Source organism: Psittacula echo (assembly GCF_963264785.1).
Source record: "Psittacula echo genome assembly, chromosome: Z".
In the NCBI taxonomy this organism is placed as follows: Eukaryota; Metazoa; Chordata; class Aves; order Psittaciformes; family Psittacidae; genus Psittacula; species Psittacula echo.
The window spans coordinates 50,473,791-50,496,531 of record NC_137742.1 but is presented as its reverse complement, the minus strand read 5'-3'; the positions used below and the strand labels follow the sequence as shown (position 1 = coordinate 50,496,531).

General features: G+C 38.0%; 1 protein-coding gene across 1 annotated transcript in view; it reads left to right on the top strand.

Moving 5' to 3' along the window:
• Positions 1-22,014, top strand: part of CHSY3 (chondroitin sulfate synthase 3) — a gene marked incomplete at both ends in the record, with an annotated part of 140,537 nt that extends 118,523 nt beyond the window's left edge. Inside the window, one exon of the mRNA XM_080638650.1 lies at positions 20,452-22,014. Coding sequence (XP_080494776.1) covers positions 20,452-22,014 — 1,563 coding nt within the window. The remainder of the gene's footprint in view (positions 1-20,451) is intronic.
• Positions 22,015-22,741: the final 727 nt, after the last annotated feature.

Below are 22,741 nucleotides of genomic sequence, written 5' to 3'. Positions count from 1 at the left end.
GTCCCTTCCATGGGTGTATCCTTCAGGAACCAACTGCTCTTGTGTGGGTCCCTTCCATGGGTGCAGCCCTTCAGGAACAGACTGCTCCAATGTGGGTCCCTTCCATGGGTGCATCCTTCAGGGACCAACTGCTCCAGTGTGAGCCCCTCATGGGGTCACAAGTCCTGCAGCAAACCTGCTCCAGCATGGGCTTCTCTCTCCACGGGCCCAGGTCCTGCCAGAAGCCTGCTCCAGCATGAGCTTCCAGTGGGATCACAGCCTCCTTCGGGCATCTGGTGTGGGGTCCTCCACAGGCTGCAAGTGGAATCTGCTCCATCATGGACAGCCTGCCTCTCCATGTTCTTCACAGGCTGCAGGGGAATCTCTGCTCTAGCACCTGGAACACCTCCTCCTCTCCTCCTTCGCTGACCTTGGTGTTTGCAGTACTGTTTCTCTCACATATTCACTCCTTTCCATCAGCTACAGTTGTGCACCAGTTTTTCTCCCTTCTGAAATACGTAATTCCAGAGGTGCTACTGCCTTGGCCAGCAGTTGGTCTGTCTTGGAGCTGGCTGGCATAGGCTCTGTTGGACATGGGGAAAATTGCCAGCACCTTCTCAAAGAAGCCACCCGTGTAGACCCTCTGCTACCAAAAGCTTTCCATGCAAACCCAATACAGCACAACAAGCTACAGTTCTGAAGTTTTTTGTTGGTGATAATTACAAGGAAAGGGGTAATAATTTATTTCACATAAACCCTGTGTTCTTAGTCAGTGATGCACTATTACGTGTGCAGTCTGCCGGTTCCTAGGGAAGGTTCTTCTCAGCTGTTTCTGAAAAAACAGTTCAGCTACCATAAGGTGGTTAGCAAGTTCTTATATTTCACGGCAGCTCTGATATAAATTAAACTGAGCTTCTGTTTACACAGAATGGTAGTATATAGCTTTTGCCTTCTTCCATTGTTACCAGATCAGTGTGACTATTACTAGGTCAAATGTAAAATGATAGGTCAAATGTAAAAGATTATTTTTTTTCAGATGCAATTCAATCCCATTTGTATCAGCCTGTTAAAAAGTTGCATGCATTCTTAAAAGACTTTCAGAATTTAAATTGATACACATATTAGGCTGTGGCAATATTACTGCTTTTCTTCAGGCTTTGTACATCATTTGCTTATACTAGAATGTCACCATTGAAATGTAGTTATTTCTTAACAATTGCTCTTGGAAAGGAAATGATTTATGAGCCATAGGGATAAATGCTTATGATGTTTCACACTCCATTTGGCTGGAAACTTCTAACATGCGTAGAAAAGCCAAGATTAAAAAAAAAAAAAAAAAAAAAAAAAGGTAAGAAACACTGCAAAATATTTCATCTGTTAAAGCAATCATTCTAGTTTTACTAATCTGGATGATCATGGAAGGAGCTAACTGCACCATTTCCCTAAATTTTAAGTATTTATGTACATAATCTCCCAACTCTGAATTGTGAACTGAATTGTGAACTGAATCTATTATACTATTTCTTTACTGCTGCTGTGTTTCCCTGTGACCATTCAAGCACCTGTGCCATTTAGATAGGGTTGTGTTGAAACCTTGGCGATGTTCATAAGAGGACTCACATTATGTTTTAAGACTATAAAAAAAAAAAAAAAAAGGCATTCTCAAGGGGAAGTGCTGCCAGTGTCTTTGTATGTGCATAATTACATCAAAATCAGAATGAGTCTGTCCAAGTTTGAACTGGAAATGGTACTAGTTGTATCTTAATGTTTACACTGAAAAGTGACAGACTTTTTCAGAGACCCTGAGACAGAGTTTGTGGATTTTCAGAGACAACTGTAATGCATTTCTGGGCAAGCTTTATGAAAAATGAAGCGGAATTGGACATTAAATTACTATAGACATTGTGTTATCCACAAAACAGGGTTTTATGGTTAACTGATAACATATACAGCCTAGTAAAGGAAACTGCAGTTACAATTCTTACTCTCTGCAGTTTGTTTAGTTATTTGGGATGTTTGTTTTAATTTTGATGGCATGTCCTGTCTGTGCTGTCTTTAAAAGATGCATCATCACTTCCACAGGAAAATGAAGTTATTTGCATTCCTCACTATAGATAGTAATTAAATATACAGAGATGGATATCTTGCTAAAAAGGGAAATAAATCAGTAATTAAACAGCACAGATGGAATAGAGATAATTAAAATATATATAAAAATAGGCTTCAAAAGCCATAAAAAGGAAACCATCTGCTTTAAAAGAAAATATAACAAAGTATAAAATCAGCTTAACTTGTAATTTTTTTCATAGCTCTTGAACATCTGTGCAAAGCACTTTGCTAGTGTAAGTGTTGAGGTTTTTTTGCTTTTATCAGCAAAGATTTCATTCATATGAGTAGACAGCTATAAACACAATACACACAGTGCTGAGCCTACAAGTGTAAGTTGGATTGTTTCCATCAAAGGTTAGTCACAGGGATGCTGCAGTTCCGCTTCAACGCTGTATTAGTTCAGGCTTCTGTCTCCATGTTGCATCCTGGTGGAGGGTCATAGAAACAGTCACAGTCTGTATGATCATTTATCAAGCACAGGTACTGTAGTAATAGGAGTGACAGAAAATTTTTGATAAAGCAGAACACATCATGTAAACATGCCTGGACTTTTGATCAAGGACATTTATTTTCTTTGCTTTATTTGTCTTTTGCTTTAGTGAGTAGAAGGAAAACTTAATTCTGTATAAGAAACCCAAGGTTGTCTCTGTTCTTACACAGAGAGTATGGTATTATTTAGTCCCTGCTATTAATTATGGGCTTCATAAATCTTCCTAGAAAAGAGCTTTATTTTCTTTGCTTATAATTTTGCTAGATTTGAACCACTTGGTCTGAAATTTTCTATGCCATGAACAGGTTTGTTTATGTTTTGTGAAAATATTCCACCAAAGTGCACCAATGCAGTGACGCAAGAGGGTGAAAGAGAAGCATTCTTGTGTAGCAGGAAGGAGTGTGGAGGGGGACAAGAATGCATGGGAATCTGGATAGGAAAAGAATAGGGAAATGGAGACTGCACCTGGCAGACAAGCACTGGCCAGGACCAAGGCTTTAAATAGAAAATACACTAGAAGCGATCACAGGTATCAAGGGGGACAGATGCAGAAGACACTGTAGGTTTCAGAGCATGCACCTTTTGGAGCCAACAGCAGTTTTCATTTTGACATTCCTTTTTGTTCAGCAATAGCTAAAAGTGGATTTTTTTTTTTCTAATTGGCCTTCATTAATTCAAAGGATGATGCCTGTGCCAAGGGTCTGGGAGACCAAACTGTTTGGATTATAGCAGCCAAAACAGCCCTATACTTGACCCAAGCTTGAGCCTTTGTGCTTTGAACTCTATCTTCCAGCCCTAGGCTGCAATGTCTCATACCTTTGATCCTTTCTTGTGATGTCAAAAATTTAATAAGAGCAATTACTTATGTAGTATGGATGGGATTGCAGGTACTTATTTTTAAATTTTGTTTCTTGGCAAGGAACAGGAAAATTACATCCAGAATTTAGTAAACAATAGAGCATTGAAGTCTCCTACACTCAGACACTGGAGGTCAGGCTTAATTCTATCCTTGCATCAATGCTTTTGAGTTTTTATAGGAGAAAAGGTGTGTAGGGAGACATAATCCTGTTTATTAGTTTTACTAACTGAAAGTGCTTGTTGCTGTGTGTGATGCATCCAGGTTTTGCTTTTTCTTTGAAACCTTGCATGGGAAGGACTTTCAGGAAGGAAATTGGTGAAAATTCCGTAGTTATGATTCTAAATTTATTTTATACAAAACTAAACTTAATGTGAAGGCACATTTCATGTTTTAACATGGGCATTTTAAAATTAGGAGTCAGTCATTTGTAGACACCTATCTTGAAAAAGAACTGAGGAACAGTTCATATGCCTACAGTTTCTTTAAGCTGAATGAGAGAAAGAATAAAATTGTAAAATGGGAAAAGAGGTTTTTCAATATGATTGAAATATAGAAATGAGTTGATACAATTGACATGCTTCTTAATTATGTAAATATATAAAGATCCTTTTGGCTAGATTGGAGGTTTTTCATTATTGTGGTGTTGAGCTGTTCTATGTCATCAATGTAGCTATAACTCAGACTGGTACTGATTGAAATACATTAACATATACCTTTCATAGCTAGGGTAGTTAAGTATGAAAAAGCTTAAATATGAGTTACTAACAGCATTATTTTTCCTTTTACAAATAGATTAAATACAATGTGAATTTGGTGAAAGAGGTCACTGCAATTCCAAATGGTGCCATATCTGTATATTTAGACCCCTTTTTGATTCCCCAGCTTCCTGCTGGCAATATCTGTAAGGAAAATATGTTGATGTTTTAAATATTAAAGAACCAAGATAACACTAAAAAGAAAAAAACTGATTTCTAAAGTGAAGATTGTTGAATATTCTACTTGCTTGCTGAAATCTTTCAGCAAACAATTGATAACTTCAGCATAATCACAGTAGTGGTAGGAACAATAACCAGTATGTCTCTAATTGTTAGTGCATTTTAGCTGATTAGTAGCAAGTTCCAATACATTACTTCTTTCTTGTATTTGCACATTATAGTATATAGTTTTTCTCACAAGGCAAATTTTACTTGGGTTTGGAACAGTTACGGTAACATTTCAACCCATCCTCCTAACCGCTATCTCAGTGTAAGTTGTTTGTCAATACTATTTCTGCCTTACCACTTGAATCCCCACATTGCACATCTGTTTTCAGTCACAGTACAGGGAAAAAAAAAGTTGCCCTATTTTTGAATGAACTTAATCCTGTTGTCTCTCTCTATAGTCCTTTGTTCTTTTCCCCATTCTGTTCAGTATTTTAAACAAGCTTTGTCTGGTTTTACTCTATAGGAATTGGTAGGCACGGTTGTAACAGAAATAACTGCTCCCCACAGGCATACCTCAAAAAAACCAAACGTAGTAATACTGTTAGGTGGGTTTCAAAGAGTTTTGTAATGTTTTTTCAAGCTAATCATAAAATGAAATTGTGTGACAAGGAGCTTACCTTACAAGATGGTGTCACTATCATTATGAAATAGAAATCTTGGCCAGCTTGACAGAGGGATAGTTTTCTTAATATTCAACCCATTAAAATAAATTTAAGGTATCTTACAGAAATAACGCCAACTCTCTATAGTTCTGATCTCATTCCTTCAAGCTGTTATAACATTTTACAGTAAGAGACAGGAGAAAATTAAACTGAACTATTGCATTCTATTTTGATTTTTACTCTCCTTTTCCTATTCCCTTCTGCTGTATGTCTTCCATTCAAAACACACATCAAGCCAACCAATGATTTAATAAAAACAAGGATCAACTATTTCCTGAATTATTTAGGTCGATCGTATTGACAAAATCCAAAATCTTTACTTTTTTTTTTTTTTTTCTGAATGGTTTTCACCAGGAATTTGTGCCCCTGACTATTTTTCCAAATATATGAATCCCAGGCATTTGGTGTACCCTATTGCACTTTCCATTTGTCCTTTTTTTTTTTTCTTTTTTTCTTCTGAAATCTCAGTGGTAAGCATTCCTAGAACTATTTTCTGTATATTTGATTATGCTATGACAGATTTGGTATAAAACACAGTGATGTGATATAATGTTATATAAAGTTATACAAGACACAGTACATGTAGATTATGAATTTCTTAATGAGTTAGTCACCAAGCTGGACTTGCTTTTGTTATTTGTACTAAAATTGCTGGGGTTTATTGCTGAAGAGTCAATGAAAGAGCAGGTCTTTTACTACCTGAAAATAAATTAGTTTGAATTCTATGACTTGAATTAGAAAATGCCATTAGGAGGCTAATACCACTTTTTCGTAATATAGATCTTCAATTGTGTATTAAAACCAGTAACATTTTCAACCATAAAGACACAGAAAGCATTATAAAATGGGTTTTGAATTACTACTCTCTAATTGGAAGACTTTTTCCTTTTATTAATCAGCAGCACTTCCCAATTCAGAAATCTAGCAGTGGAGTATCTTGTTCAGGATATTTTATAATACTGACAGGATGAAGACATATCCAGTCCCCATGAAGCATATAACTCAGTAGGCTTAGGTTTTGTTTATTTTTAGTGTAAGACTAATTCTCAATGATGTTGTAAGAATATTTTTATGTTAATTAATGCTGTATTTTCCTCCCCTCTAGTCAGAAAACACAGCTATGCCTGTGGAAAAGTATAATGGCCATATAATTACAATTTCTTCTGAGAAAAACAGTGTAACAGGCATCCTCCCATATTTATGTTATTTAATTGGATGTTTGGCTTAAGGACAGTTCATAATGTATCATAAACATTAACGTTAATAAAACCAGCTGGAAGGAAGGTATACTTAATCTCCTTGACTACAGCATAAGAAGTAAAATCTGATTTGAACATCCCTTTTTTTTTTGCTTTCTGACAAAGCAAGAAGGGGAAACTAGGTTGACAAGGAGATCATGCTGTTTGCTTCCTCAGCTGCGTAATGACTCAGTGTAGTGCAAGTGTAGGAAAATTAAATCAAAAAATTATAAAATCTGCCCTATTGTTCACGCTGTCAGAATGCAGACTGCTGAGCAGCTTTTTTGTCAAGTGAATGGAGAAATATTAACAGAAAGCCCTACCGTATTGATTTTGCCTGTTGGGATTTTTTTGAGGATTCTGTCTTTTTGGATGTTCTACTTGAGTCTTTAATTCCCCAGTGGTAACTTCTGAGAAGCCACTTTTAGGCCTACCAGGCCCTAAAATCAGGTTTCAGTCATTCCCAAATTTTGCAGAGGTTGCTATAAACTCTTATGTTTAATTTCATTATAAAAAGAAAATGTTTAATCAGCAGAGACAGAAGAGAGACTTGTTCCATACTAGGTAGGTCTGCTGATGCTTCTGTTTTCTTACTTAAGATGAGAGTTGAAAATGTTACTTCGCAATATATTTAAGTGTCCCCAAGATGTGCTTACCAACTCAAAAAAGAAATAATCTTCTTTCCCCAGTCCACATTTATTGCTTTGTTGTCCAGAGATATTCAAAATCCTCTTTTCAGTATGTTAATGTAATATGATACATGTGAAAGTGGTCAAGTTCTTATTTTTTACTAAATACATTTCTCTGGGAAGAGTTATTAATACTGCATTTTGTAGGCTTGATCTTCGCAGTGAGCTCATGCTGAGAGCTTGCAATGGACCATTATTGAACTACCAAATTGCTTTCGCCCTGAAGCAGCAAGGGTTCTCACTGCTCTTGTCCCTTATAATGTTGTCTTGGATGTTCTTATTATCTGTATGTTTAATCCCTTTAGCTTCATGCTAACTTCAAAGCCTCAATAATGTTAAGAAGCCTTGGCTCCCTTAGGTGCTTTTTCACACAGAAACTTTTTACTTTTCTCCATTTTACATCTGCTCATTTTCTATTTCTTTGTCCTAGCAAAAAAAGACATCTGATTTCTGTTATTTGTAAATTAGTCCTGTGTTATTGTAGCTGCATGAATATGTGTTTCCTCTGTAAAGTTAATATTCCTAGCATAAGAAAAATCTGGCTAGAGGCAGGTTTTACTTTGAGTTATCTTTGTGGCTCTGCTCCCAGTACCAAACTCGAACACCTGCCTCTGCTGGCAAGGACAGACCCTTCACCCAGGCAGGCAAAGCCTCTGCATAATGCGAATACAAAGCACCACTACTAGTTGAGGGAGAAAAGAGGGGAACCTAATTACCTGTGCAGAAAAAGGAACTGTAAATCTCCTTTCTCTTAGCGACATGGTGTCACATCTCACTGAACACTATATTTACACTTGCATCCCAAAAGGTAACCCTTAAAGTAAGAAAAAAAAACTTCTGGACACAGCAGGCAAACCCTGTAAGATGGCCAAAGACAAGTAGAAGAAGAAAGATTTGCTCCCTCTTACCTCATGCAGATAGGGAAATTTGGCACCGTGAGTGAGGCATTGCTCATTGGCTTGCTGTAATGATACTATTTATGCCTGGTCTTCAGTTGTATAAGAAAAGTCAAGATTATTAGTCAACAGTATTTCCTATTCTGGGCAGCCCTTTGTCATAGCTCTGTCTTCCAAACCATGTCCATATAAATTTATATAAATAAAGTCATGGCTGAGTGCTTTAACACACTTTAGTGCTTGTATTATCTGTTATTTTTCTGTTAAGCCTATATATATTGGAATCGTATGAAGTGGGGTGACATTTGTGCTGTCGTATAGAATCACAGAATGAGTTGAAAGGGACCTTAAATATCGTCTAGTTCCAACCTCTCTGCCATGGGCAGGGACGCTTCCCAGTAGACCAGGTTTGATCAAAGCTTCATCCGGGAATGGGACAGCCACAGCTTCTCTGGGCAACCTGTTCCAATGTCTCACCACCCTTACTGTGAAGTACTTCTTCCTAATCTCTAATCTAAATCCACCTTCTTCAAGATTGAAGCCATCAGCCCTCATCCTATCACTACTTGCTCTTACAGAAGACCCTCTACAGATTTGTTGTAGCCCCCCCTTCAGGTACTGCAAACAGCTCTAAGGTCTCCCTGGAGCCTTCTCTTCTCCAGGCTGAACAGCCCCAACTTTCTCAGCCTGTCTTCATACAGGAGGTACTCCAGTCCTCTGATCATCTTCATGGCCCTCCTCTGGATTCACTTGAGCAGGTCCTTGTCCTTCTTACGTTGAGGGCCCCAGAGCTGAATGCAGCATTCAAAGTGAGGTCTCACAAAGGTGGAGTAGATAGGCAGAATCACCTCCCTCATGCTTCTCTTGGTACAGCCAAGGATACAGTTGGCTTTCTGGGCTGCAAGCACACACTGCCAGCTCATGTTCCACTCCTTGCCAACCAGCATCTCCAAGTCCTTTTCCTCAGGGCTGCTCTCAATCAAGTCTCTGTCCAGTCTGTATTTGTTCTTGGGATTGCCCTGACCCAGATGTAGGACCTTACACTTGCCCTTGTTGAACTTCATGAAGTTTGCACAGGCCCACTTCTCGAGCCTGTCCAGGTCCTTCTGGATGCATCCCTTCCCTCAAGCGTGTCAGTCACACCACTCAGCTTCGTGTCACAGTGCACTCAATCCCACTGAATATGTCACTGACAAAGATATTAAACAGCACTGGTTCCAGTACCAACCTCTAAAAAACACCACTCATCACTGATTTCCTCTAGGACATCGAGCCATTGACCACAACTTTTTGAGTGTGATCATCCAGCCTATTCCTTATCCACGGAGTGGTCCGTGTGTCAAGTCCATGCCTTTTCAATTTAGAGACAAGGATGTCAAGCAGAATATTGTTAAACACTCTGCACAAGTTCACATAGATTATGTCAGTTGCTTTTTCCTTATCCACCAGTGTTGTACCCCTGTCGTAGAAGGCCACCACATTCATCAAGCACAGTTTACCTTTAGTGAAGCCATGTTGGCTGTCACCAATCACATCCTTATTTTCAGTGTGCCTAAGCATAGTTTACAGAAGGATCTGCTTCGTAATCATGCCAGGTACCAAGGTGAGTCTGATTGCTGAGAAAGTCAGTGCTCTGCTACAAGTGCTGTTTTTATATTAACAATGTGTTCTTTCTTGTGAGTTTTAGTAACACACTAGCTCTGATTTGTCTCTTTAGTCCGCAAATTTCTGTCATCCTCTATCTCTTTTGATACCTTGGATTTTGTCAGTATGTTGCATCCATTACCATAAAACAGAAATCCAGACATCATGGCCTGAGCTTGGAGCAAGGAAAGCAGTCAGATAAGATGTCCAAAAGGCTTCCAGGCAGCTTTTTAGGTCTGTCAAAGTTTTTTTCCCCTAGAACCATGCTTATATTGTCTTTTTATGCTAGTTATTTTTAAAAAAATGTGTGATAGCCCTATCTCACATTGTTGCCTCCATCCTTAGACCAGCACTGCATAAAAGTTTGAAATGAGTTCTTGTCTGACACTGCCTGCTGAGTGCAATTTAAAATGGCTGCTCCAGATTGTATTCTTAGTCTCCATCTTTAAAGATGTAACCAAGTATCACTCCTGTGCTAAGCTTCCAGGTATTTCAGTTACGTATGTCTCTTTACTTTGTGTGGGAAGTCTATCCAAATGAGGCTAACGGACTGGGGATTAAAAATACTTTTAATACTTTGTGAAGCACTGCTAATTGTGAATAAACAAAGACATTTGAGGCCAAATGTTTTCCTGCACTGTTTTTGTTGTAAGTGTTTAGGCGTTAATGTAAACAAATGTGTAATATATTCAGACAGTTGATCTGTTTGATTGATGAATCTAAACACAGAATTCATGGGTACTTAATGGAAGTTATGATGCTGTTCTTCATACATCATTTCAGCATTATCTGATAGTTCTGGAATATAAATCTGAACTTAATTGGTTATGCAAGCAATTATTGAATTTTCTTCTAATAATTAAAGTGTTCAAAAGCTTCTTTAAAGGGTAAAATGAGCAGTTTTCTGAAGTGCATTTGTAGAAGAATAATAACTTATTGAGATTAAAGAAAACAAAATTGTAATTGATGAATGGTAAAGAAGAAAATAAGCTACATTACTTGTGTGCCTTATGAGCAATAAAGTTTTACATGCATAATTATGGATTGTGTTGAAATACAGATAGAGTTATGGGGGGTTTTTTTCAGCCTATCTCATTTTTTCCTGAGGACCTCAATGATTTTTTTAAGCATCTTTTCTCATTTCAGTGCTTGAGTTATTTTCTTATTACTAATCTGATTTACTATTATGAATATTTTCAGATACGAAAACACTTTATACTGAAGAGAAAATACCTCTAGAAATAATCAGACTAGCAACAGTGATGGCAAATGCAGCATTCTGTTATATTTCCTCTTTTGCAGATCTTTTCAGTTTGTTCAGATATCTGAACAAACTATGTATTGAGAAACTCACCAAACTCCCTTCTGTTTGCTTCCAGTCTGCAGAGGATAACAAACTGTAATCTCCTGGCATTTCAGCCAGGGCCTAGCAGCCCCAGGCCCTTTTAGGGCTGATGTATCTAGAAATCCCCCAGTTATTAGAAAAGCTGTCTTTTTCATGAGCATAGTGTGTATTTCTCATGGTTCGCTGTTCATAAATTCCGTAATTCCAGCTGTATGAGCATTCCTGATGTGGCTTCACTTCCCAGTGGGAGGAGATGGGTGTTGGCAAAACTTAAGTTGCAGTGTTATTAGGAACAAACCATTAGTATTCATCTGTTGACATAAAGAATACACATTTTCTGGCGAAGCAAGCCCTATGTGCAGTTCTCTGCCTTGTTGTCTTTGTTGTTCAGAAGCATTTTATTAGCAGAGATCTGCATTCTCCTGTGTTGGGCAAGATATGTTTTCTGATCAAGAAATTCCTTCCAATACACCAGGCTTTCCCAGATCTAGCTTGGTCATGTAAGCAAATTGGTCCTCACTACTCCCCAGGATAGGTTTGCATCCCATCCTTATCTTCTTGTGATACTGTATCTTTTAACTTTGGTTTTGACTTTTTAAAATACCTCTCTCTTACTAGCTTCTATTTCAAACACCTTTAGCAAACTGATTTTTCTGCTCAGGTGATACTTTAACAGCTCTACTTTGACCAAGAAATAAGTATTGAGTATTCAGTGTTAAGCTGACTCTTCTCATTTGCTATTTATCTGATAGATGTGCACACAGTCTTGTTAGCAAAAGAAATATCATATTCTTCTTGTGTTATACAGCCCTCTTCATGGTATTAGAGAAAATAGGATAAATGAACAAAGGAAGTACAATTTCTTTAAAGCTAAGTTGCTCCAAAAAAATTTATATCATTCTATATGTTTGACTGCATATGTGCTGTATAACATAGGTCATATATTAGCAAGTTAAAAATACTCTGAACTGTCAGTGTTTCCAGTCTCCAAAAGCTTATATTTTTATGAAAGGCTTTTGGAGGATTCTAGGTGCAAATTCTCTAATACTGATAGTACTTTAGAAATTTCTGCCACATGTTCGTCTTCAAATTCTTTAATATCAGAATACTTATTAATATAGAATTCTAAGGTCATAGAAAAAATGAAGTTAAAGAAACCTTGGACATCACCTGGTCCAGACTCTTGCTCTTCAAGCAGGATCAGCTTCAAGGTTGAAGAGCAAAGTTGCATGAAGTTGCACCAGATTAGTATTACTCAGCAAGTTCCCAAAACTCTTTTTCTTTGCAAAAAATAAGTGTTTGAGGGTGATAGAACGATGTGGTAGAATGCGTGTTGCTGTGCAAAGGCAGTTTGTATTAATTATCTGTTAGGAAGTAACTATGATGCTAAGCTTAAAGGGAGAACTTTTTTGGTACATGGCTTGTATAGATAAATCCTCTAGTTAAAATAAAAATGTTCCTAATATTTGTTTTAACGTTCATGGAAATTGAGGTGCTGTTTCCAAATAACTGTGGACTTTGAGGAGCATAGGGCCTTTTGTATTTTCTGTCTTTCGTATCAAAATGGATTCTCCGGAACATTAGGAAAACTGAGGGTAAAAAGCAATAAAAACATCTTTAAAAATATTTTTTGCTTTCATTTTAGCCTCAAATTTTTAGCTTCAAACAGTAATATCTAAAAGAGTAAAGACTTCTAAAACACAAACAAGATGAGGAAAAACCTTCTGTTTCCCAGTAATTGACTGAACTGATACACAGTACCTCAGAGCGTTTCACTTTTGTGGGCTATAATAATAAATATGCTATGAATATTAAATTAAAATAATTGCTTTAGCTTAGAATTTTTCATTTTAGCCAGAAACATGACCAAGTAGTGATGCAGAGGAGCATTTCTACATAGATAAAATTTACCTCAGCACTTAGATCTCAGGGTTTGTAGATTTGAAGCTTAATATAATTCTTTTTTTCCAGATTAATCAGATATGACAATGGCTTTTTCTTGGTGTTTTCTTCAAAATTTGGATTATTGAATTACTTCAAAAGTAAGGATACTTATGACTGAATTAGTTAAGGAAGACCTTTCAAGCTACTACAGACCAATGTGCAATGTACATTTTTTGTCGTGGATAAGGGGTTAAGCAAGGCACATGCATGCAGACACTTCAGTTACATTTATTTTCCAATGGAATTCATAAATACCAGGGAGCCTGTTGTGTCAGACTGGTTTTGGTTGGAGAGATGCTCGTCTCCCAGTGAGGGTGATTGTGCCTTATAAAATAACCACCACAGTATAAGGATTTTTCATGAGCAAGGAGCCTCATACTGTTTATAGTGTTGTGATTGGGGTGGGGGCATAAGGGAAGCTGCTTTCTCTTACTGTATAACATTATTCTTTCCCACTGTGTTAAGATTACTTACACAGAGTACTTGAAGCATAAAGGCTGTAGAAACATTAATGTTTTGTACTACTTCATAAAACTGAGGCAAAGAAAATCTCCCCATTCTTCATTCAGTGGTACAGGTTTCATGCATTGCATGTGGCAGGATTGTGAGTGGGGGGTGTTAACTTTCGCACATTAGGTGCTGTGACAGGAGTGCAGATCATGTGCTGAGACTCTGTCCTTGTATTAGCCTTTATGATAGGAATGAAGTTATGGTGTGAAGCACAGCCAGGTAGCACAGCTTCGGGCCCATTACAGAATGTTAATTCCCTGGCCCCAGTTGTGGTTAGTTAGCATGAAACAGGGCTGGATGGACAAAGGCTTGCAAACACATCATACAAGAATATTGGTCTCTACAAGTGAAGAACAGAAAGGATGCAATACAGCTGTTTTCTAGGGGAATAGCTCTAGCTATCTATCTGTGAAATGCCATCCTGTGCACCTTCATATATAATCATAGAAATACTGTGTGGTGTAACACAGTGAAAAGCTTCAGCCTGCTTCTCATTGCATGGTTTCTGGTCCTGGCAGATCTTTTTTGCCTTGATTTGGTCCCACATATTTGATAAAGATGCAGGTTCAGAATTGTGTGAAACTGCCTGATTTGTCTTTCAGAAATATTCTGACTTATGCAAAACAAAATCTTGTTTTCGTTTTCTGTGGAGGATTCATATTGATGTTTCATAATCTCTCCATTTAATCTTCAGTCTGTTAACATTCTTTTGGTTTCCTTACTTGTCAGTCTGGTGCAAAAAAGTCATCTTTCCTAAGATTTTTTTTGTCACCTACCTCATAAAATCACAGGTGTAGGGTTATTTGCACTGCGTTATTATAACAACTGAATTTCTGCAGGGTTGCTTCTCCAAGTTCTCTGTCTCTTCCTGTGGGGTCTCCTCTTCTCTTGTCTCTTCATGATGTCCTCAACTTTGTGTCATGAGCAGTATCCAAGACTTTGTGCCAATGTCACTAGGTATGATATTGTTCCTCAGAAACTTCTGTAATGACTTCCCTCCAAACTGACAGTTGCCCACGTAAACATAGCTGGTTATTCCTTCTATGTTACCTAGTTCATATGCATTTCGTAATTCTGGTCCTAATCCTTGATCTGCTCTAGGCTGAAAGATTTTCTTACAGCACCATAGCAAATGACTTGTTGAAATATCTTTTCTTGTCCAGAAACTTAAGATCACCCGTAGGTTAGTGCTGCATTTTAGTACATATTATTATATATAATTTATTATATATAATTTATTTTTTTTAACTCATCCTTCAATCAGGGTAATCATCTTGCTGCTCTTCAGCCAAACAGTATCATCTCAAACACAGTAGATTTTTACATGTGTTCTTCATATGCATGAAATGCCCTTTGTAGTCTCTGGAAATAGTGAATGGATCTTATTCTTCAGGAGAGCTAAACTCCAAGACCAGGAATAGTTCCTATTCATCTTATTTCTAAATTTATTAGAAGTCTAGTTTAGGTAAAATGGTCAACAGTTTAGATTTAGAGTCACAGAATCATAGAATAGTTAGGTTGGAAAAGAACTTTCAACCCTAACTAACCCAAAGTGTCATCAAGTTCTAACCCACCTGCCACAGGCAGAGACACCTCACACTAAACCATGTCACCCAAGGCTCTGTCCAGCCCAGCCTTGAACACCGCCAGGGATGGAGCATTCACAGCTTCCTTGGGCAACCCATTCCAGTGCCTCACCACCCTCACAGCAAAGAACTTTCTCCTTATATCCAATCTAAACTTCCCCTGTTTAAGTTTGAATCCATTACCCCTTGTCCTTCCACTACAATCCCTAATGAAGAGTCCCTCCTCAACATCCTTATAGGCCCCCTTCAGATACTGGAAGGCTGCTATGAGATCTCCGCACAGCCTTCTGTTCTCTAGACTGAACAGACCCAACTTTCTCAGCCTGTCTTCATGCGGAAGGTGCTCCAGTCCCCTGATCATCCTCGTGGCCCTCCTCTGGACTTGTTCCAACAGTTCCATGTCCTTTTTATGTTGAGGACACCAGAACTGCACACAATACTCCAAGTGAGGTCTCACGAGAGCAGAGTAGAGGGGCAGGATCACCTCCTTCAACCTGCTGGTCACGCTCCTCTTGATGCAGCCCAAGATACGGTTGGCTTTCTGGGCTGGGAGCACACACTGCCAGCTCATGTTAAGTTTCTCATTGACCAGTCTAGGAAGAGCTAGAGTGAGGGAATGATTAAATTTCATGCCTTCTCTGTTAAATGGGAGAAATTGTTCTTAAACAATGCTCAAAGAAAAAATGTGTGAGTTTAAAATGCACCATTTGCATTCAGTCTTTTAAGATGTGTTAGTCTTGCAATAATAAAGTAGGTCGGTTTGGGCTCTTGTGTATATTAGAATAAGAACTTTCCTTTTTATTACATCAGTAAATCACAGAAATTTCAATGATTTCAGAGTTTGCAATGCAAATTACATTGTGCTTACGTATTAGCTATTGCATTTCTCTGCCATGATAATAAAGCATTGCCTTTATTCTAATTTGTTTCTTCTATTTTTTTTATTTTTTTTTATTCCTGGTTGCAGTTTACAGTTCCTCAGAGCACCATTAGATTATTCACATTTCTTGCCAACTTCTAGTTTCATGTAGAGTGAAAAAAGGCAAACAGAAGTCCTTGCCAACTCTTGCATTAGTTGTGCTATAAGAATTGTTCAGAAGACAGCAAACTCTTCAGGAAATTCATGAAGTCATGTGACATGAAAAAATAAATTGCTGTGCCTTTATGTATTTTGTTGAATTGAAGACAATGTCTCCCATTTATTGCTTTTAGTGAACGTGAAGTGGTTGTATTGTGTCACTATAAATGTTCATTTGACAAAATATCCTCTCTGTGCAGTAATCGGTAGAAGAAGCTGGGGCAGGGCTGTAAGACAATAAAGACGTACTTTTAGGTAAAATGGTCAACAGTTTAGATTTAGAGCACAGTTTAGATTTAGAGATTTAGAGTACGTACTTTACCGTGTTATAGCCTCAGCTGGGGCTTCAGGTTTTGCAGTAGAGAAATGTTGTGGAGAAAGTATACCTTTTTATTTAACATAGCAATGGTGTGAATCACCCACTAAGCTGCTGGCTCACTCTTTGAAGCTGTGAAGAATTTTACCATCAGCAGGTTGCTGTGCCAGTAAGTTTTGGGGGCTGAGCTACATTATTCATTTCTGGGTTTGAATCCTGAGAGCATTGTTGTGGGTGTCATAGTTCTTACTGCGAGAAGAGATGGTGGCTGTTCCTATGCATTTTCCTTATGGTGCTACTGACTTCATAGATCTCAGGATTAGCCCTCTTTGGTTTACTCCCTTCCTCCCTAGTCATCTGATGATCTGCATGTGCCATCATCTGGTGGCCTTAGTACCTTTGTATTTACATGTTATTAACTTCAGATGGAACATCATGATATTGACAAGGTGCCTGCCCACATCCTTCAAGTTTCAGGTGCACTAAGAACAGAATCATATAATGATGTTTCAGATTCACTCTAGAGTTGTGCTCATACTATTTGTTTTTGCTTTCATCACTACTAAACATCAACATGACCTTTGCACAGAACTGCCTACTGCATGACAGGGTTCTCTTTCCAAAGTTCTAACAGATTGGACACAGTCTGACATTCCTCAGGTATAATTAGGAATGACTTCTTAACATGTGCTTTGCATTTATGCAGAATTTAATCTGCCATTTTATTAACTTGCCATTCAAAAAACATGAGAACTTTTGCAGACTGAATAATTCTAGTTTATATTCGTTAAATCTTGCCACCTTCCAAATCACCTCCTTTTCCAGATTACTTATGAATGCATTGACCAGATCATGCCCTTGCACAGATCCATTCTCCAAGAAACTTAATCATCTTGCCCTTTGCTTCCTAAGCTTGACCACCTTGTTTAGAAATTTCAAAGTTAGGATCACATTGAACTGCTTTAATCTAGATTTTAATAATTTGAGTTGCAAAAAGACATTTTTGTCCTTCAATATTGAGACAAATTTCTGTGGCATCAAGATTAAAACCTTCTATCTTCAGGATTAGTTTATCATGTCAGTGTCGTATTTGTTCTGAACTGCTTTCTGTGTTGAAATCTATTAAAACTATTCAGTAACATCATTTAAAATGGATTAGTGCAGGTCTGTATATGTGTGATAATATTGTATTACCGAGTTGATTCAATTTTTTTTTTTCATTGCTGTTTTAATCTGTTGTTGGTTATCAAATGCAAAATCATTAGTATAATAGAGTACCTCTTGCTATGATTTCAGTGGAGCATATCTAATAAACTCAGGCATCTGAAATTAGAATGTAATAAAAATGTAGTATTTATGTTAATAGAATATTCCTATTAAATGAGTGCTGCTAATTAATCTGCTGTGAATCTGAGCTTGTAATAAGTCAAGGGTTACTGAAGAACTTCCACAATAAGAGAGCAGCATTTAGTTTTACAATGTGTCCTGGTTTCAGCTGTAATAGTTATTCTTTTTTCCTTCCTTGGTGCAGTGCTGTGCTTTGATTTTAGTCTGAGAACAATGCTAGTAACACACCAATGTTTTAGTTGTTGCTCAGTAGCGCTTACCTCGATCAAGGATTTTTCAGTCTCTCATGCTCTGCCAGTGAGGAGGGGCACAAGCCAGGAGGAAGCAGAGACAGGACAGCTGACCCAAACTAGCCAAAGGGGTATTCCATACCATAGCATGTCATGCCCAGTTATATAAACTGGGAGGAGTTACCCAGGAGGGACCAGTCACTGCTCAGGTCAGGCTGGTATCGGGCAGCAGCTGGTGAGCAATTGTATTGTGCATCACTTGTGTTTATTGTTTGTTTTGGTTTTGTTCGGTTTCCATTTTGGTTTTATTTTCTGCCCCTTGTTATTTCCCTTTTCATTATTATTATTAGTAGTATATTGTACGTTAGTTATTAAACTCGTGGGGTTTACATTCTTTTGATTCTTCTCCACATTCTGCCTAGGGGGGCAAAGCGGGGATGGGGGGAGTGAGCAAGTAGCTGCTTCCATGGTACTGAGTACTGTCTGGGTTTAAACCATGACACAGTGGTAGTTTGTCATTTGTTAAAAATCTTTTGGATAAAATACATTATATAAATTTACTGTGAAAATTCAGGTACTGTAAGTTAAATGTGCGTTGTGGTTTAAGTCCAGCTGGCAACTAAGCCCCACACAGCCACTCTTACTCTCTCCAGTGGATGGGGGAGAGAATCATAAAGGTAAAAGTAGGAAAACTCACAGGTTGAGATAAAGACAGGTTAATAGGTAAACTAAAAGTTGTGCACACAAGTACAGCAAATAAGGAATTAATTCGTGTTGTCAGGCAGGTGTTCGACCATCTCCAGGAAAGCAGGGCTCTGTCATGCATAATGGTTATCTGAGAAAACAAACACCATCACTCCAGATGTTCCCCCTTCCTTCTTCTTCCCCCAGCTTTACATGCTAAGCATGGCATCATATGGTATGGAATATCCCTTTGGTTGGTTGGGATCAGCCCTACTCACTGATGGGGTGGTGTGAGAAGCAGAAAAGGCCTAGACTCTGTGTAAGCACTGCCTAGCAGTAACTAAAGCATCCCTGGGTCATCACCACTGTTTTCAGTACAAATCCAAAACATATTTCCATATTAGCTACTATGAAAAAAATTAAGTCTACCCCAGCCAAAACTATCACAATCTGATAATGTTTATTTCAGTTATACTCAAATACAATTCTTCATTGTGGATGAAGAAAAACTCAAGTGATTCTTTATGATTAGAGGACTTAGGAAAGTGTGAAGTGTCCGGGTTTGTGGGAAAGAATGCTGGTACCATTCAGCCACCAAACAGCCTCCCCTTCTTTCTTTTGTTTCCAGCATTATACATTTTCTTTTTCTTTATATTCCTATAAGATATTTTAATGCTAAATTCTAAACATGAAAATCATGGATTCAATTTTTTTCCAGAAAAAGTGGATAATACGAAAGCACCGTCTTCTTGCGAAGCCCTCAGTAGACAGCTTTAAATAAAGTGACCAGGAAGGCAGTGCTGCTTGTAACTGGAGAGATGGAAACCTCACCTGATCAGCTGATCTTTTTTCATTATTCAAAATCTAAATTGTACAAAAAGGAGCAAAAATAATTCTTCCAAAGAGCAAATATCCTCATCCAGCCCTTTCCCAGGCACTTTTCTCTACTTCAGTCCCTAATCTGTAAACTGCCTGTCCTGCCAGCATCCGTCTCTTGCCTCAAGGAAGCCATATTTCAGTTTTGCCACTGCTGAATAAAACCTGACTCAGTACTGATAGTGTTGGTTCCTATTTGCTATGATAGCAATAATAATGATACTAATTTGACAGAAGTAGAATGTCTTCTCTTGCCACAGAAACAGATTGGAAATTACTGAGGGTGTTATACTAGTACGATCTATAGCTTAATTGGCATACTCTACTAAATGTATACTTGCCAATACACATATTTCACCTTTTTTATCTCAGTAACTGAATTATTTGTCCACATGAGAAAAAAAATATTTTTGTTGAAATGAAGTCCATTCAGTTTTTTAACAGTAATATATTAATATTAATTAATATTTAATATGCATGTGTGTCTGCAGGAAATGCAACCAACTTTGTGTTCCACGGACATAAATCCAAGTTTCTCTTAAAAAGCATTACCAGTGTTGCTGACTTTTCAGTAGGGTTCTGTGCTACAGATGCCTTAAAGATGTAAGAGCTTAGATGTAGGTGAAGACTTAGTGTTTCATGCATAGCAGCATTCAGCCTGCACATAAGAACTCAAAAATATTACCTATAGACCTTTGGGTAAGTGTTTCCTTTGGGTTTGCAGTTTGGTGAAATAAAGATAAAGCCAAGATATCGTCCCTTTTCTGTAGTTAAGAGAACAGCATTTACTTACTGTGGACAGTACTGAAACTGAGGCCAAAACAGTGTAAATAATTCCTACTCAATACTTTGAAGTTCTGTGCTTAAAATAACCATGATCTATAAGAACTGATAATGATCAATAGTACCAATGTAGGTCCTTTTATGGGTAAATGCACTTTCACATAATATCTTCCTTCTCTCCTTCTCTCTCTCTCTCTATTTAGATGCAGCAGTTATTCCATGAAAACTATGAACACAACCGCAAGGGTTACATTCAAGATCTTCACAACAGCAAGATTCACACAGCCATAACACTTCATCCAAACAAAAGACCAGCCTACCAATACAGGCTGCACAATTACATACTGAGTCGCAAAATTTCTGAACTGCGCTATCGGACCATCCAGCTCCATAGAGAAAGTGCCCTGATGAGCAAGCTCAGTAACAGTGAAGTAAATAAGGAAGATCAGCAACTGGGGGTAATGCCATCTTTTAATCATTTCCAGCCACGTGAAAGGGATGAAGTCATCGAGTGGGAGTTCCTGACAGGAAAGTTTCTTTACGCAATGGTAGAGAACCAGCCACCCCGGCAGAGCCTTAGCAGTGCGCTGCGGGCTGCGCTGGATGACACCGTGATGCAAGTCATGGAAATGATAAATGAGAACTCTAGGACTAGAGGCAGGCTCATTGATTTCAAAGAAATACAGTATGGCTACCGCAGGGTTAATCCTCTGCGTGGAGTGGAATACATCCTGGATTTACTGCTTTTGTACAAAAGGCACAAAGGAAGGAAAGTTACTGTTCCGGTGCGACGCCATGCTTATCTTCAGCAATTGTTTAGCAAGCCTTTCTTCAAAGAAGCAGAGGAGTTGGATGTAAGCCTGCTGGAGAATACCAACACTGACACTCAATCTTTTCCTTTTCTTTCAAATTCTTTGAAGATTTTTTCCTCATCATTCCAAGGCACCAAAAACGTTGGAGGACACAGTGACAAAAAAATACATATTCTTGTCCCTCTCACAGGAAGATTTGACATCTTCTCAAGATTTATGGATAACTTTGAGAAGACGTGTCTCATTCCCAGGGAGAATGTGAAGTTGGCAGTAGTTCTTTTCAGTTCTGAGTCAGGCCAAGACTCCAGCAAACACATAGAGCTAATGAAAGAATACAGCATGAAGTATCCTAAAGCGGATATGACCCTGATTCCAATGGCAGGAAAGTTTTCTAGAGGTTTAGGTCTCGAAATGGCCTCAGCTCAGTTTGACAATGGCACTTTACTGCTGTTCTGTGATGTTGATCTGGTATTCACACCAGACTTCCTCCAGCGATGCAGAGATAACACTATTCAGGGAGAACAGGTTTACTACCCTATCATCTTTAGCCAATATGATCCAAAAATAATATATGGAGGCAACCCTCCAGCTGAGAGTAGTTTTGTTTTCACAAAAAGAACTGGATTTTGGAGAGAGTATGGATTTGGAATTACCTGTATTTACAAAAGTGATCTACTTACTGCTGGTGGATTTGATACCTCAATTCAAGGCTGGGGACTTGAGGATGTAGACCTCTTTACTAAAGTGATAACATCTGGCTTGAAGGCTTTCAGAAGTCAAGAAGTAGGAGTCGTCCATATTTTTCATCCAGTTCAGTGTGACCCCAATTTAGAGCCGAAACAATATAAAATGTGCTTAGGGTCCAAAGCAAGTACTTTTGCCTCTACCATGCAGCTTGCTAAACTCTGGCTACAGAAACATTTAGGTGTCAGGTACAATCAGACTCTCTCCTGACATCCTAGCCTATTTGGCCTTTTTAGGGGAGTTTACCTCATTATCGTTATTATTATTTGATTGGTGGTGTAGTTTTAAACTCCCTTCTCGTTGTCTTCCAAAGACTATTGACCTCAAACAGGATGAGTCTACTGTTCACTCTTTCTTATATCTACTGAACTGGTGAACTCCTTCATGTTTCCTTTATTTGAAATTCAGTCAAGTCACAGAAATCATATGAACACATACATCACAAGAGACTGCATCAGAAGAATATTCTCTTTCTGCGTTGAGATGCAGTATCATCTTGGTTGCATTTTACAGATTTGATGTGATAAAAATATTTACTGGTGAAGGTACCACAAAAGTGCTTTATGCTTCTTCTGGGGATGGAACTTAATAAGATAAACTTGAGTTTTATAATTTATATGAGGACTCATATGTATAAACACTACTTTTCTTCATCTTTAGAATTTTTAAAGTATATGAATAACTATGATTGTACCTTTATTTTTAAAAAAAAAAAAAAAAAAAACAAAAAAAAAAAAAAGAAAGAAAAGCTGAGGAGCTACTTGTGAGTGCAACTGGTACTGGCTACCAAGGTCCTTAAATGTCTTACTATAATAATAAACTCCTCATTGTTGTTCACTCTTAAGTATAAATGAACTTTATTTTCACGAGGAACAGGACTTAATGAAATGCTCATGTACACTTTAGAAGATTTGTGAACCTACGTCCTTCATTTGCA